This window comes from Apteryx rowi, unplaced genomic scaffold (assembly GCF_003343035.1).
Source record: "Apteryx rowi isolate R43461 unplaced genomic scaffold, aptRow1 scaffold_56, whole genome shotgun sequence".
Lineage (NCBI taxonomy): Eukaryota > Metazoa > Chordata > Aves > Apterygiformes > Apterygidae > Apteryx > Apteryx rowi.
In genome coordinates this window covers 3,545,198-3,561,023 of record NW_020450827.1, presented here as the reverse complement: position 1 = coordinate 3,561,023, position 15,826 = coordinate 3,545,198, and the positions used below count along the sequence as shown (strand labels likewise).

General features: G+C 58.4%; 1 protein-coding gene across 1 annotated transcript; it reads right to left on the bottom strand.

The window, feature by feature from the left end:
• Positions 1–3,178: 3,178 nt before the first annotated feature.
• On the bottom strand, positions 3,179–15,083 carry STAMBP (STAM binding protein). Its single transcript, XM_026081831.1, has 10 exons — positions 15,002–15,083; positions 14,117–14,357; positions 10,002–10,077; positions 9,323–9,418; positions 8,070–8,445; positions 7,222–7,346; positions 6,107–6,244; positions 4,776–4,888; positions 4,471–4,570; positions 3,179–4,047 (listed from the first exon to the last, which is right to left on the bottom strand). The coding sequence occupies exons 2-10, from the start codon at positions 14,329–14,331 to the stop codon at positions 3,991–3,993; spliced, it is 1,296 nt and encodes a 431-aa protein (XP_025937616.1). The 5' UTR covers positions 14,332–14,357; positions 15,002–15,083; the 3' UTR covers positions 3,179–3,990.
• Positions 15,084–15,826: the final 743 nt, after the last annotated feature.

Genomic DNA, 15,826 nt, shown 5'->3' with positions numbered 1-15,826 from the left:
ACCTCCGTCCCTGCCCTCGGGGCCCCCCCGGGCGGAGGTGCTCAGCACCGGGCAGGATGGTCCCCCCCCCCGTTCCATGCGGTTCAGCGCCTGGGAAATGCCGTATTGCATCGCCAGCGAGGCCCCGGGGGGCAAAACCCCCCCACGATGGGCCAAAAATAAAAATAAAATCACAGCGACCCATTCCCGCGGCCGGGAAAAGCCCGACGGGACCGCGGCTCCCTCCGCGGCGTGAGCGCTCCCGCGCCGACCCTTGCGCCCACCGCGGGAACCATCCCGCCGCGGGAACCGTCCCACCGTGGGAACCATCCCGCCTGGGCCCAGTGGGGATTTTCCCACCCCCCCCAACAAAATCCGCGCCGGACCCCGTGCGAAACCCAGCCGAAGGGACGCCGCAGCCGAAGGGGCGCCGCAGCCGCCGGCGCTGCCGCCCCGCCGGAGCTTCTCCCCGTGCGGGCGGCGGCGGGCGCGGGGCGAGCAGCCGCCTGCCGTACTCACCGCGGAGGCGAGAGCTCCTTTCCTCTGGGACCGAGTCCCGCTGCGCCTTTGGTATAAATACCAGGGAGACTTGGAAACCTCAGAGGCGGATCCTCTCTAAACAAAGGCCCTAAATAGGCTAAGTGATGGTGCGGTGGCCGTATGGCCATATAAGGTGCTTTATTTCATTAAATTGACCTTGGGCTGGCGGTCGGACCCGGCCCAGTTAATTATCGTAAGAAAAATGCGTGCAGGGGTGCGCGGGAGGCGACGGCCCCCGCGGGAGCCCGCTCCGTCTAGGCTGCGCTCCGATAAACAAGYGAGGCGCAAGTCCTTATAAGCTACGTTCGGGGAGGGGGGAAAAGAAGCGGGAGCAGCTACGGTTCCCGGGAAGATGCTACCAAGAATGGCCTTTGGCCCTCGGTGGTCCGGAGCAATCCCGCGGCGTTGCCCCCCCCCCCCCGTTGCGGTGCTCGGCATCCCGAGGATGCTGAAAGCCCCGGGGCTTCCGCCCCGGCTCCGCCAGCATCCCGCGGCATCTCCGCCTGGGCCCGTTCCGCTCTTTTTGCCCCCGTTTTGGGGCTTTTGGGGTGGCCGCAGCCCGGCTGCTGTTTTAGGGGCAACGGTCCCCAGCGGCGGATGCGCGTTGCAGGTGGGGAAACTGAGGCACGGGGTGACCTCCCACCATGGCTCACCAGGCGATAACCCCCCCCGTCCCCGTCCCCGCCGCGGGGACCCAGGTGTCCTGGCAGGCCATGGCCCCTGTGGGAAAGAGCAGCCTCCTGCCACTGCCATGGACAGCTCCGGCCCTTGCCCATCCTCCGGGAAAACCCGGAGGCTGGATGCGGCACCCTGGCCCGCCACCAACCGTGAGGTCACCGAGGCAAAAGGTGGCCATATATGACACTCCAGGGGGGAAAAAAAGGAGATAGCAGGAGAAAATAAAAAACTGGGGGTGGGATGGGAGCAGCGACGCGGGGGACAGGCCAGCGGGATGCGGGAAAGGTGACGGTGCCAAGGCCGGGGCGATACTCTGCCCGCCGCCGCCTCCGACCCGGCACAGCCGCGGTGCAACGCAGGGCCGGGGACAAGCTGCACGGCCGCTGCCGTTCCCGGGGGAAAAATCCCCTCCAAGAGCATCGCTGGCCCCCGGGATGCTTGGATTCGGGGCGGCGGCATCCTCGCGTTTCCGCTCGCCTCCCGAAAAAGCACGCCCAAATCCCTGGAGCAGTTTGCGGCTCCGACGCCGGCAGCGAAGCCCCACGCCGGAGCGGGCGCGCAGCCTAAAAAGGCAACGTTGAGCCGCCGCAGCCAATGGAGCCGCCGGCCCGGCCTGGCCCGGCTCGGCTCGGCTGGCGCTCGGCTCGGCATGCCCGCGGGGAAGCGGCCGCCGCTGCTGCCGCCGGGAATGCCAGGCATCCCGCGCCGCGCGCAAGGCCGCCGGCCGCTCCGCGGAGGCTGCGCCCCAGGCGCCGCCGGGAGGGGAGGGAAGGGGGGGGCTTGGCCCGACCCGGCCGCCGCCGTTTGCCGTGGGATTTCCAAAGTCTTCCCACGGGCACGCCGGCCCTCGGCACCTCCGTATAAGGGTAACGTTCGCGCTTTAAGCGGCTCGGGCCGCCCCTGAGGACGGATGGATGGACGGACGGGCGCTCCAGCCCGCAGCCAGGCTCCTTCCCAGCCCCCCGAAGGCGGAGGCTCCATTAAGCATCGCTCCCTGCCTCCGGCTCCGGCACTGCAGGAAAGCCCAGCTCCGAGCCCCCAAAACAGGCAACCCTGGGGGATGCTGGAAAAAAAACATTCCCGCAACGCCGGGTTTCTTTAGCACGTGGATACGTTGCAGAAAGCAGCTTTTTTTTTCAAGCCATGGTGCTTAGCTTGTCCCAAATCCAGCCCCTCCGATTCGAGCGATTCCGAGGTGCAACGCAGCCATATCCGTCCCGGCGCGGGCAGCGCCGCTGCACTGCACAGACGGGGCGGTGTGGTGGGATGCGGGCGGCAGCGCCGGGAATTTACTATCCATCCCAGCACGCAGCTGGACAACTCGGCCCCCCTCTGCAGGAAAAGGTGCCCAGCGAGGGACAGGAGCAGGGATTCGCCCCCGGCTCCTCGCCTCGGCCGAGCCTCTCTGCTCAGTGCTCTGGCTCGGCCCAGGAATGGAAAGCGGCTTCAGAAAATGCCGGAGGCTTTGCCCCGGCTTTTGCGGGAAGTGCCCGCAGACCCGGTCGGGACCTTCGGGACCGGGGAGCGGAGATAAATTCGCTGGTGTTCGCTACCAATTTGACCCATCGGCAAAGGAAGCGCCGTTTTGCAGGACGGGCTTTCGCACCTAGCATCCCCTCACCGTCCCCGGGGTCGCAGCAGGCAGCTCCTTCTCACCTGCGCCCAGCGGCAGGGACAYGCGTGGGGCGAACACCCCTAAACCGGGGCACCAAAACCCACCGCCGAAGAGGTTTTAAATAAATTAGGTCAGAAAGTTGGTGTCGTGAAGGCACCTTGCGCCCTTCCTGCTGCCGGGGTAGCCCATCTCCAAAAACGACCACGAGACTGCAGCAGAAGCCTGTCGCACTAGAGGTGCCTGTTGCAAAGAAATACCCTAAATAAATCGGTTCCCCCTCTTGGCTGGCARCTCTGCTCCCCTCCAGCCCCACAAACTCGGTCGAGGAAAACATTCCCGCTGTCCAAGCGGCAAAGGAAACCCACGCGAGGTAAGAGAATCCGTCTGTATTAAACTGTACACCGAAGAATTGCGTTTGCCCTTTTGCGGGTAGACGTACCAGCCCGTTACACAGATAACGCGTCTATCCGTATCCCGGACGGAAAGGCAACTCCGGCCTTCCTCCCCTCCCAGGAGCCCGGGCGAGCAGCCGGGTCGCAGGGTCCGCGTGGGACCAAAACGCGGGTCTCCAAAGGCAGGAGAAAGCACAAGGCTTGGGTCCCTTCTTACCCCACCCGAGCACCAGCGAGCAGGACGCGCTGGGGGCCGCGAAGACGAGGTCTCGTACGGGGCGAGAGGGGTTAGGAAGGATTCGATCTTAAAACTACACCAAAGGCTCGGCGGCTCCAACCGGCCGGGCCGGGGGCACGGTTTAGCAATCAGGAAAGAGCAGCGAAGCAGAGCACGAGTTAATTTGGGCAAGGCCCACTCTGGAAAGCACTTGAGGAGGTTTCCACACCTCGGGGTCGTGGAAGCTCCCGGGGAACTCGCCGAGAAGCCGGTCTCGCCACGGATTAGAGTGTTACACGAGTGCTTCGGTGTTAGAGTCGGTCTTTGCGTTTCCAGTTAGCTTCTCCCCACGCCTCGAACCTCAGCACCGCTTCGCGAGCCCCACGCCGCGCACCGAGGTTTCACCTGCCCCCACTGAGGTCAGGTTACCGATTCCACYGCGATTACTGGGGGAGGGAGGGGAAGGGTCGCTACACGGTAGAAATCATCTGCTACGGGAGGAAATGAATCTTCCCTAGGCCTAGACGGAAGGTAGGCGGTTCACGGGAAACACTGTTAAGGCAAGAGGCCTAGCGGAGATCCATCAGTACCACGTCTCTCTCCATCACCGCCACGTGATTGCAGGTCTGGAAGAGGGAGGAGAAGCAGGGGCAGACGGTTAGTCGGATGCTCCCACGGCTCCCCGAAGTCCGCTCTACCTCCTTAGGCAACCCGCGCCCCGGAGCAGCCCCCGCTTTGCAGGGTGCAAACCAAGACGGGGCAGGAACCAGCGCCCTGCCCGGCATCACACCGAGACGGCGGCAGGACACGGATGCAAACCTCTCCTCCAACCCGCTCCCCCCGTCCCGACCCGACGCTGCAGGGAAGCGCCCCGTTTCGCACCTCCGCCTCGCTCTAATAACTTGGAGACATTTGCATCTCGGCTCCCGAGAGAAGCAAGCCCCTGCTGGGACGTCTCTCCCGCCCGAGGTCTTAGCCCGGCCCCCCGCGATGGCTAAAATCCAAGCGGCCGACGTGAACGTGCCCCCGCTGCCTCGCGGGTGACTTACGGTGAAGAGAGGGGGGTCTTTGGAGTGCGGGTGGAAACCCTTCTGCCGGCAGGAAGAGATCTCCTCCAGGCCGTGCTCCGTCAGCTTGAAAAAGCCCGTCCTGCAGTAAACAGACACAAGCTCCGAAAAGGCTCCAGCCTCTGGGATAGAAACACCCGCTGCCGTGCTGGAGGAGGCCCCTGAGCCCGCTCGTCCCAAGCGAGAGCGGAGATCCCCACCGCGGGATGCTCCTCTCCCAGCGGCAGACCCGTCTCCCTGCACGGGGGCAGACGGGAAGGCCTCTCCCGCCCCGTTTCCCTACTCACTCCTGGTATTTTGGAGAACACACAATAGCGATGGACTCTGGCAACATCATCTGGTAGGAGCAGTGCGTGTGCAGGTCCACGCTGGAGAGGAAGGCCGTCTGCGTGGGGTGAGTCTGAAACGCAGGGCAAAATAAGAGAGAGGAAATTACAGCGGGGTCGGAGGACAGAAAGGGACTGCGTCTGCCGAGAGAAGGTCGTAACAGAGACGGGACATTGCTCCTTGGATGGCACAGAGCACCTGCTCGCTGTTACAGACAGAAAACGGCTTTGGATTACCCCAAAAAAGCTGCTCCTCTTTTCTGTTGGGAAAAAGCGCAGGAGGAGCTCCAGGTTTCTCACCATAACCCAGGCAAACGTACATTTTAAGGCCCAACACTGTCCTTGCTTTAATGCATGCGTCCCTGCAGGGCTGTCACTCCACACGCTTCCAAAATGCCGCTACCTCTGGGGCACAGCACGCCAGGCACGTAACATGCTGCCGAGACACTTCAAGACACCATATTCCACCGAGGTGGTCAAAGGTTTTAAGATCTCGGACAGCAACTGCTTTACCCGACTGGCCGAGGGCTGGATTTTATAGCCAAACTCCTGCAGAAAGGTTTTTTTCCTTTTGCTCTTTTGCTTGTTTGGTTTTTGTTGCAAAGACCAGCAGGAAGGTCAGAGGGATTTCCACGGATCCCTGCACGTTACGGGCCTGACACTGAAGAGTTAACGCCAAAAGCAGACACCCCGCGCTATCAGGCACACGCAGCAGGCATTGCTTTGTCAAAGCCCGGGAGGCAGCTGCTGCTTTCGAGAGATTACTCAGCAGCACCAAACGTTTTGCTTGGCACCGATCCGACTGCCAAAGGCTCCGTGGGGACAGGCAGCAGGGCAGCGCTGAAGCCGGCGCAGGAATCTGGAACTGGCACCTCTCGTGGCAGAAGAGCACACAGCTGGCTGCAAAAAAAGCAGCGCTACTACGAGGACGCACGGCGGGGGAGGCCCTGCGCTCGCTCACAGCGGGAGCTCCGTGCGGGAGGCCCGGCTGCCCGGATGGTGCCTCCGGAGTTGGCCTTTAGCTGGATGAAACGTGAGCCCCATGCCCAATACTCCACTTCCAACGGGACCGATGCTTTAGGAAAAGCCACATGAGCTTAGAACGAGCCTGGATTTTCACAGCAGGGTGAGCAGTGACGGCACCAGAGGGAGGAATCCAGCCGAAGGATGCTCCCTGCTCCATATTGTCTCCCCCAGCAAATCCTCCTCCACCAGCCCTGCTCCACACACCCCACTCCTTCCCGGCTAGATCCAAGGCCAATCTGGAAGCGAAGCAGGGACGAGAGACTCACGTGGATCCAGCCTAGCGTAACGAGGCCGTGCTGATCCTGGATGAGGAAGAGCTCCTCCTCGTTCTCCGTGTTGCAGTAATCGGGACCTCCGTACTGCTTGGGAACGATGACGTGGGTTATCGTGAACTCATTCCTCATCTGCAAGGCAGCACAGGGAGGCCGTTACCCCCCAGACCCCCCCAGCAGTCGACACTGCTGCCGCCCACTGGCGCCAAAGTAATTTCTCAAGCTTTGGGAACGAGGAGGTGCTTTTGCATTTACCGCACAGTCCCCCCAGCCGGGGGAACGCCAGCTCGGGAATCAAACCCAGGGACACATCTACCATCCGTTTACCGGTCTCAGAAACGGTGACTGCAAGTTACTGGCAAAGGAGTCGCACAATTTTGGAGTCCGAGCACAGCCCACAGCTTTCTCCTGGACTTGCCTGTGGTGCAGAGCACCCGTGACAGCTCAGAGAAGCCCTGGGTACCCACCCGAAGGAAATCGCTCTCTCCACTTGCCAGGGGATGATGCCTCATAATTAAATAATCGCCATGTGCCTGGAAGCAGCTGGACCGCAGAAAGCTGTTACGTCAAACAACTTCATTTCAAAGCAAGCTTCTGTGAGCAAACCAGCCCCAGGCGCCCCAGGGGAGACAGGCTGGAGCTGTCTTTGGTCTGTGTGGGCAAAACCTGGTCTTGGTGAGGTTCCTAGCTCACAGCTGGGATCCTCAATGCTGCTAGGACCAAAAGGAAAAGTCACCCGGAGCTGCCTGTCACCGGCAACACGGGATCATTGCGCTTAAGGCAGGTACCCAGCAGAGTCATCACCAGGAGACAAGAAGGTGGACACCCACAGGGACCTGGCGGCTGTCACCTCACGTGAATGTGCAGCCTGAGGAAATCCTAACATACAAGGGAAGAGGAGGAAGAGGAGAGGCAGATCATCCCCAATGCTCGTATGAAATCATAGTCATTGGTGACGCTGCACTACAACCATCTGCAGCAGAATCCAGGTCCTGGGCAAGAATTTCTGGAGCTGCTCTAGTCTTTTTCCAAGCTATTGCATAGGGTTAAACCTTGAAAATATAGCCTCCGCGTCATTTTTAGGGTCTTAATTAGGATTAGCACCTTACCAGCTTCCCACAGAGGATCCCACATGTCTCCACACCCCGGATCGTGTTGGCATCAGCCAGCTGGAGGAATTTCTGGCAGAGCTCCCTAGGGACGATGACCTGGCGAAGAGCATCCATACTTGCATCTGCGGGGAGAACGGGAGCACAGTGAGCACTACAGGCAGSGACACTGGAGAAAAGTTCCCTCAGGTCAGTACCCAGAGGGACTAGACKGAAAAAGATCAGCCTGGAAATATTAACTATTCTAATGTCCACCCTTACAACACCATTCACGCTTTAATGAAGTCACTGTGGCGCTTTATGAAGTCATTTACGGTCACTACCTCTTTCAAAACAGGGAAAGAGACACACAGAAAGATCTTTAGAAGTGCGTCCAAACTAGGATTTTGCTAAAGAAAATGAAAACACAAACACTTACAAAGTGTCATTTAAAGTAAGATGTTTCACTGGTCAAGGACCAGCAATTTGGAAAAGTCTGAATTAGTATTTTGGTGCCCTGTTTGGCAGAAGAGGAGAATTCAGTCAGCCTAGCCAGGAACTAAACCCCAATCTCCAATGAGTATTTGGACCTAGTAAAATCGATAGCCAAATTAGGCTGTAGACTTTAGATCAGCAGAGAGACCAGGCTGGAGAAGCGTGGGAGACCGATTCCCAAAAGGAGCCGGTTCTCCCCCGTCCTCCAAATCTTTGTTGGACCACGGTGAGAACATCCAGTGACTTGGAAGAGCAAATCCCCGGAGGGAATGGAGCCATGACCAGATACTTCCAAGCCTCCCAGACAACTCGGCTCCTTGGCTGTGTTTGGTTCAGCCCCAGCAAGGGAGAAGGCCGTACTGAGATGTACTAACTGTTTTCCGTGCTCCCCAAAGCACTAGGTTTCAAGGATCTGTCCACAACAGGAGGTTTGGATGACACAATCCCTGCCGACGGACTCGTGGGCTGAACTGGAGAGACAGGAACCTTYGGGATTAAATCAGTTGGGGGCTTTTCCACGCCAGGGATGAGGGGCCCATCCAGAGACTGGGGACTCGGCTCCGGCTTGCCAAATTCCTGCACTATCCTCAGACGCTCCTTCTCCAGGTCCTGCCGTCGAATCATCTCCTCAAAGGCATGAAACTGCTCTTGCTCTGCCTGCTGCTGCTTCATTAGGGCTACCCGATTCCTCTCTTCTTCCAGCTGCTGTTGCAAAGCCAAGTTGCGGGCAAATTCCTCTTCCTCCTCCTTCTGCAGGGAGAAATAAACCAAAGGACATCAGCAGACAGAAGAACACCAGCTCRAGGCAGGATAGGGAGCCTACACACTGTCATTCCTTTAGAGCTGTAGCTTTCGACCTGTTGCCTGCAGACCTTCAGCAATCCCAGACTACTTTTAGAAGTAGCCTGCAAAAGGGAACCAGCAAAAAGCATTCCTCCTGCAAGGAAGCTCCAGCTTGCCAACCAGAGATCTGCACTTCCATCAGCACAGCTAGCTGGACCTGGGCAGTAAACTGCTGCCTTACCCCTCCTCGCAGAAATATAATTCCAGATCCATTTCCCTCTGTTCTATCTGCAAAAAACGCACTCGCTCACAGCAAACTGACTGTAGAGTTTTCTGCTTTGCCCGCAGAAGCCCAGCTGCCTGCTGAGCTTCTGAATCACAAGGCCTGTACCTCATGTTGGGACGAGAAGGAAAAGCAACCAACCAAACAATATCTCCCCCCTCAAGTAACGAAAGGAGGAGGAGGTGGAAGCTGGYGCAGTTGTAAGATGCACTGGCATTTGGTTATCTCCCCCTCTGCTCTCTTTGCAGGGGCTTTTGAGGAACAACCTAAAGCAAGAAGTGCAAGATATGGGGACTCCCAGCTTGGACTGTCTCCGGGACGTGCAAGGAGAAAAGATGCAGGGACGCCTGTGACCGATTCACCTACACAATGGCAGCAGAAACGAGACTGAGACAGCCGGCTCCCTCTGGTACGGGTGACAAGGCTGGACCTTGCAAGCTGGAGTGACCCAGACTTCACATTTCAGTGCATCCGGGGAGCCCTGGAGACCTGCCCTCTTCCAAACCCTTTGTGGCCGTGGGTTTTCTGGGGAGCACAGGCCTCCAGTCTCCTCTCACTCACCTTCCGCTCGCTGTACTTAGCATAGTCCTTGGCGTACCTCTTTAATAGCTCCTTCTTGAGCTCTTCAGCTCTGGGGAACGCTACTTCTTTCAGTTTCTGAAGGAAGGAAACACGCACGGTTGTAACACGGCAAGAAAAGCAGGACCAGAGCAGATGCAAGGATCAGTGGACATGCAGCACCCAGAGAGAAAAAACCCTCCTCCGGCACGTGGCGCAGGAAGGGCCCGAGCACAGACAGCACTGCCAGCGACGCTGAGCACGAGCTTAGACAGTGTCGTCCTTTGCTCTTCTGGTCAACGTTGAGCAGAGGGGCAGGAGCAACCTCCGAGGACCTCCCAGGCAACCCTTTGAGCACCTCTGCACTAGGCATCTGCTCACAGTGCAAGGAAAAGCCAGGGGTGCTTGACAAGCAGGGAGTTTAAGAGGAAGCAAAGGAAGCCCCAGCGCTCAACAGAAAGTCAACTAGATGGATACAACCACGGTCAGCCCCGTACAAGTACGACTGAGCAAGAAGAGCCCAAACTATAACTGCGGAGCGATCAGGGCCGCCTGGTCGAGCCAGGGTTTCTCAGTGTGAAGATGGATCACTCATCCCAGAGCCACTAAAACCCAAGATTCCTGACCCCAAAACATTTCCAAAAGCAGCCCTTCAAGTCTTGGCGACAGCGTTACTACTTACTTTCACCGTCTCCTTCTTCTCAGGTATGACAGCGTTTTTGTAGTCACGGTGCTTGGGCAGCTTCTCTATGAAGAGCCTGTAAGCACAAGAGAGATTGTGTTTTAGGATGACAGCAGAAAGGGGCTAGCACGAAGCAGTAAGCTGGGTTTTGGGGGTCCAGATCAAGCTCATTCCCCTGCAGCGCAGACCCCCCCGCTCTGCCACCTCCCTGGGCCCTGCTCCCTGCAATCAGGACGCTCGCCCGCCTCTCCGCAAAAAAACACACAGTGCCCTTCTGAGCTCTTCAGGGCGTGCGAGGGATCCTGTTCAGTCCCAGGGGAGCGCCTTGCACAGGGGATTTTTCCTGCACCTGGGCTCTGGACACGATCCTCAGGGATACATACATTTGCTTTTAGCAGAAACATTAATAAACCAGCCTAAACCACACGGGACTCTGGCAGCAATTCCAGAAGGTCCTCGGGCACCTGCCTACATCTCTGCGAGCATCCGAAGGGACTGCAGGCAAGCTCAAGGACTCAGCTGACTCAGTGCTCACACTGTCCTTCTGCACCAGGGAACAGAACAGTTTGTCCAGGGAAATTAGCTCCGACCTTGAAAACAAAACTTGCAGGTAGGCGAAAAGCAAGTTCACCGCGTCCTCGGCTGCTACGGCAGAAGTCTTTTGCCTCTGCTGCGTGACCGCGTGTACGATGAACAAACCCAGCTGCTTCAAAACCCCAGGACTCTGGGCAAGGGAAGCGCTTTCCGCAAACCCCAAATGCTCCCGGGTTGCCATGGGAAGCACGAAGATGCTCTTGCCAGAGGTTGCAGGATCAGCCTAACCACGTCACCGCCCGGAGCCACGGAGAAGCCGTCGCCCCGTCCAAAGGGCCCGGCAAGGTCCCCGCTCGCAGCTGGCGGTTGCGAAGTAGGTCACTGTGCCRAGGAGACAAAATACGGCTGCGATCGCTGCCAACAGCTTGCAGATTTAAATGGAAGGGATTAATTAAGAAGGATTAAGAGCAGATGCTGGCCTGGGAAGGGTGGGGAAACCAGCTGGGTTTCCACAAGTCAGAAAGGGTGGAAAATGGGCAGTGGGATGGGGAGCGCTCGGGTGGCCAGAGGAAGATTTCGGGGCAAGACCAGGCAGTGGCAGGCTGGGGAAGGAGGCAGAAGAAGGGGAGGAACAGTTGGAAATTTCCTATCCGCAGCCCAGCCGAGGCTTGGCAGCGCTTAATCCTGCGGCTCCTATCGCCACAAGCTTTGGGCTYGTCCAAACCTCCGAGCGCTCCTGGGTCCACCGTGAACAGCAGCTGTTTGGCACCGAGCAGTCGCTTCGCAGGCTATTTTTAAGCGCTGCTGCGGCACGTGTGCCAAGCCAGCGTCTCCCGAGTCCCTCGCAAAACCCCACGCAAAGCCCCGGAGCCAATCCCAGCAGAGCCAGGCAGCTCACAGCCACGCAGGCAGCCCAGGAGCCCAAACACCACAGGAAATCCACCTCTTTTTTTCTTTTTTTTCGCTTATTTTGCTCTAGCAAAAACAACCTACTGTGTCTGCTGGTGATTCAAGCAGGACAGACCCGCTCAGGCCAGCGCGGAAGAAGCCGTTCCCAGTACGGTTAAACAAGAGAAGCGAGCAGATGTCTTCCAAGGTGATGAGAGACATGTGCTAAAAGTCCGTTTTGGTTATTCTYACGGATAACCGTGCCGCCCTCTGGCCCCTCACGAGGAGGGCYGGGCACTCAGCTCCCTTTCACACATGGCAAACAGAAGTGCTGAGCGGCTAAACGACTCGCACGAGATCGAGCAGGCAGCCTGGCGCAGAGCGGGGAGCCGGCCGCCTCGCCGGGAATCTYGGTGCCGGCCTCCCTTGAGATCTCCCAAAATCTCGCCGCAAGATTCAGCCTTGGGATCAGGATATCGGGGGGAAAAAAAAGAGAAATCCAGTTTCCTAAGGCCCCGCAGCCCCCCCCGCAAGACAAGGACTCGCTGCCAAGGACAGAGCGCTTGCTTCCAGCCGACGCACCAAGCGCAGGGTGTAGCCAAGAGCCTCGCGCCGACTTCTCGAGGCTGGACTCGGCCCCAGGAGGGACGTCCCCGTCCCCAAGCCAGAGCCCGATGCAGAAAGCGCCCGCGCGAGGCCGTACGCTCCAGGTAGGGAACTCGGCTCTGAGAAAGGACACTGCAAGTCCCCAGCTGCATCGCTGACCGCAGATTTAGGCTGAAGCTACAGGGGAAAAATCCAGGGGAAAGGGGATAGCAGCAAGTCCTGTTAAAGGCATCGTTTAGGACGCCCTGCTCTTGCCTTCCGGATCACAGCCTCAGCGAAGGACACCTAGACACTCTGCCTCAAGCCCGCCGCTTTCACGCGAGCTACAGCATCGCCACGGAAAAGACAGGCCTACATTTAAAGAAACGAGATGACAGTATTAACTTCGTATCTTCAGGTAACCCAGGCCGGCACCTCAAATCCATCAGTGTTGGGAAAAGCACACCACTGACATGGAGTTTTCACCTTCCTGGCAGCCTAGCAGCCAGGCTAACGTAAATGCCCCAAGCATTTGGAAGCTGCCGGAGGGAAAGCACACCAGCACCTCTCACTGCAATAACGAAACGGCGAAGGTGCACTTAGTTCATTTGTTTAGCTAGAAAAGAGTTTCTCCTTTGGCTCCAGCTACGTAACCAGCCTGGAAAACTTCCCAAGGGTTTTACACTTCCCAGCTCCCTGAGCAGCGTCCCAGGGAGCTCGCTATAATGCCCATAAAAGCTCAGGAAGTGCAAGGCAGGAAGCAAAGCTAATCAAAGAAAAATGTGTTGGATTTAAGGGGCAGGAACCCTGCACACAGGGGCAGGGAGAGAAAATGCCAGCAGAGATGCCAACCCCGTTTGGGATGAGCGGGTAACGTGGGCGCAGCAGAGAGCATACCAGAGCCGGCCCTCCGGCCACGGAAACTGGGAGAAGGTGGGAGGGACAGGCTTTGGGCCAAAAAGCCTAAAGAAACAGGACATTTGGTACCACTGGGATATTTTCTGAGGATCATGGCTTTCAGCCCTTTAAACAGACAGAGGCACAGCTACAGACGGGCACGTTTGCTCTGCTCATACTCCAAGCGGGTCAGACATAAGCCAGACCTGGCAGCACGTCACCGCGTTAGCACGGCGTACGCTCCGGCTCACGGCGGCGTGGCTTTCGGACCCAAAATGGCTCTTCTCCGGCCAGCGGCGGAGACGGCAGCCAGCACACGCGGCTCTGCGCTTGTCCGTGCACACAGCCCCGGCAGCTGGAATACCAGCGGGGTCTCGGCTGGTTTTATAGCTGATCTGGGCCTTTCTAGGAGGGCGCTCAGGACCCAAGATACCCACATGACCGGGATCAGGTCCTTGGGACTCAGTCCTTTTCCCCACATCCTTCCTCAAAAAGGGGCTTGGCGCACACATGGGTATTATATCATTACATTATTTCCGAGCTGCTGAACTAAACCTACACTCCCACACGGCCGATCCCTGCGCTCGAAGGAGGAACCCACTTCCTGCTCCACCAGGCTTTAATAAACCAAGCGTGAAGCAGGCCCCTCTTCCAAAGCAGGTTTACTCGTGAAATCACCAAGTCTATGCCCTTTCCAGATGCGGGATCCCAAGAGACTTTATAAAGCTGTGATCCTTGCCCATCCATACRACGCGGCAGGCCAGTCAACAACCAAATTAGCCGCTCCGTGGTGGTAAAACACCAGGAAGCAGCAGCTGCTAAATACAGGGAGCCAAAAGCTCCCCACGTGCTGACAGGAGGCCCCACCGGCAGTTGCTCTGGGACAGAGGAATTTAAGGCAACTCTGGATTTAAAAGAAACTCTTACACCCGCCCTGCACATGGGTGAGCTGCGTTTGTCTGCTAGTACCTGGCACCTTTACTACGTCTCCTGTTCGTTCTAACCAGGCTGGCTGGATCCTCACCCCAGGGGAGCCGAAATTCAAAACGAGCCTTTCTCAGACCTCCTCCTCAGCGGCAGAGCTCTGCCCAGACCCAGTTCTTCCAGCCCAGCCCGGCTGGCCTGCGGCTTTGTGCCCCCGAAGCGAGATAAAAATAACGAGCCTTTGTAGCCACGCAGGCTACTCGCGAACGAAGCAGAGGCGCTCTTACGTGATATACTTGTTGTACAAGATGAAGGCATGCTCGATATTGCCTTCCTCCGAGTAAATCGTAGCCATGCGGAGAATTTCCACTCCAGAGCGGTAATAGCGCCGCGGCGGCACGTCCTCGTTCACTTCCACAGCGCTCCCCATCTGGATCAGGCTTCGGACTCGCTCCTCCGGCGGGAGGCTGATGTCGGCGTGATCGGGCATAATGACGCACATCAAAGCTGCCACGGCGCCGACGAACTCTGCCGTGGGAGGAAAGTCAAGCACGTCAAAACCACCGCGGCCAGGTAACTTATCCAGCTCCTCGGGACCTCCCTTCCTGGATAGGAATCACTTCCCCAGCACAGGAGAGTCTGATACATGGGCCAAGCAGGCCTTGGGGAGCTATCTGGGAGAAGCCAAGCACTTTCTGGAGACGGCGCTTGCATATTTATGATCTGAAAGGCAGCCACAAGTTCAGGATCGGTTCCCGATATTGGATTTCAAGCTAGGGTTCGAGCAGCCTGAACCCTACCCCTGCTAGCTTTGGCAAGGAGCACCTTTCCAAACTGCTGCTGCTTTCCTCCTCGTCTCCCTACACAACAAACGATGAATCTGCCWCTTTTGCCCCATCGCTAGTTTGGGCAAAGACAGCCAAAGTGATTCGTTTGGACTCGAGCAGGAGGAGCGGCTTTACGCGGGGTTTCAACACCGCAGCRCTCGCCATTTCGCTCGCGCGGCAGAGAGGAGGATGGAGCTCAAGGCCGTCCTTCCAGACGTCGCCTGCCGCTCCGCAGCACCTCCCCGGCCAACAAGCTCGATCCCGAATCGCTCTCAGCCACGCGCAAACGCAATCCCTCTCTCTCCCGGCGCCGTGGCAGGCACACCCGTCGCCCCAGGAATGCACCTCGACCTGCTCCGTGCCTCCGCTTCCCTCTCGGCTCCTACGAACCCCCTCTCGGCCAGCCGGCTCCTCTCACCCGCAGCCCTGGGAATAAGTTAACAAACTCAAGGGCAAGGAAGCACCCGGACCATCCGAGGGGCAGATGGCCCAGAAACCCTCTCCRAGGCTCTTCCCCTACGCAAGCCACTGGGAACAGCCATGCCGGGCCGGTTCAAGGGTTAAAGTTTCTACGCAATCGCAGAGCTGAACGCGAAGCATCTCGCCAGCCTCCCAGCAACGCGACTGCTGCACACGCGATGCCACGATTTACAGCGGCTCCTTCCTAAACGGGAGAAAGGGCCCGAGCCGGGCTAGGTGCTGCCTGGGGATCCTGAATGGCAGGCAAGTTGCCTTTCTGGGGTGACCTCGGAGCTAGAAGCCCCTTTTGARGGCAGTCAGGCCCACGTTTCTCAGCCCACACCCTGGCCAAGACCCCAGGGGCCTCCACAGGCCTCCTTCCCTAAATAAGGGCTGTGGGATTCGTTCCCACACGAGGCTGCCGCGACGGGATGTTCACTCAAGGACTGCGATGGAGCCGCAGCTCYGAGGGGGCTTCACCTTTTCCTGGGGCTCAAACCCCTGCCGAAACAGGGGGGAACTCAGCTGCCCCCCAGACTAGAGCTCCCATTCGCCTCCCTGAACCGAAACCACCTTGCTGAGGTGCCACAGCCCTTATTTCCCCAAACCAGACCCCCCCCAAGCCATACACCCCCCTGCACTCCCAGGCCCTCAAACCAGAGCCCTCCCAGTTCTTACACCCCTTCCCTGACAGCAAAAAAACTCCCCCCC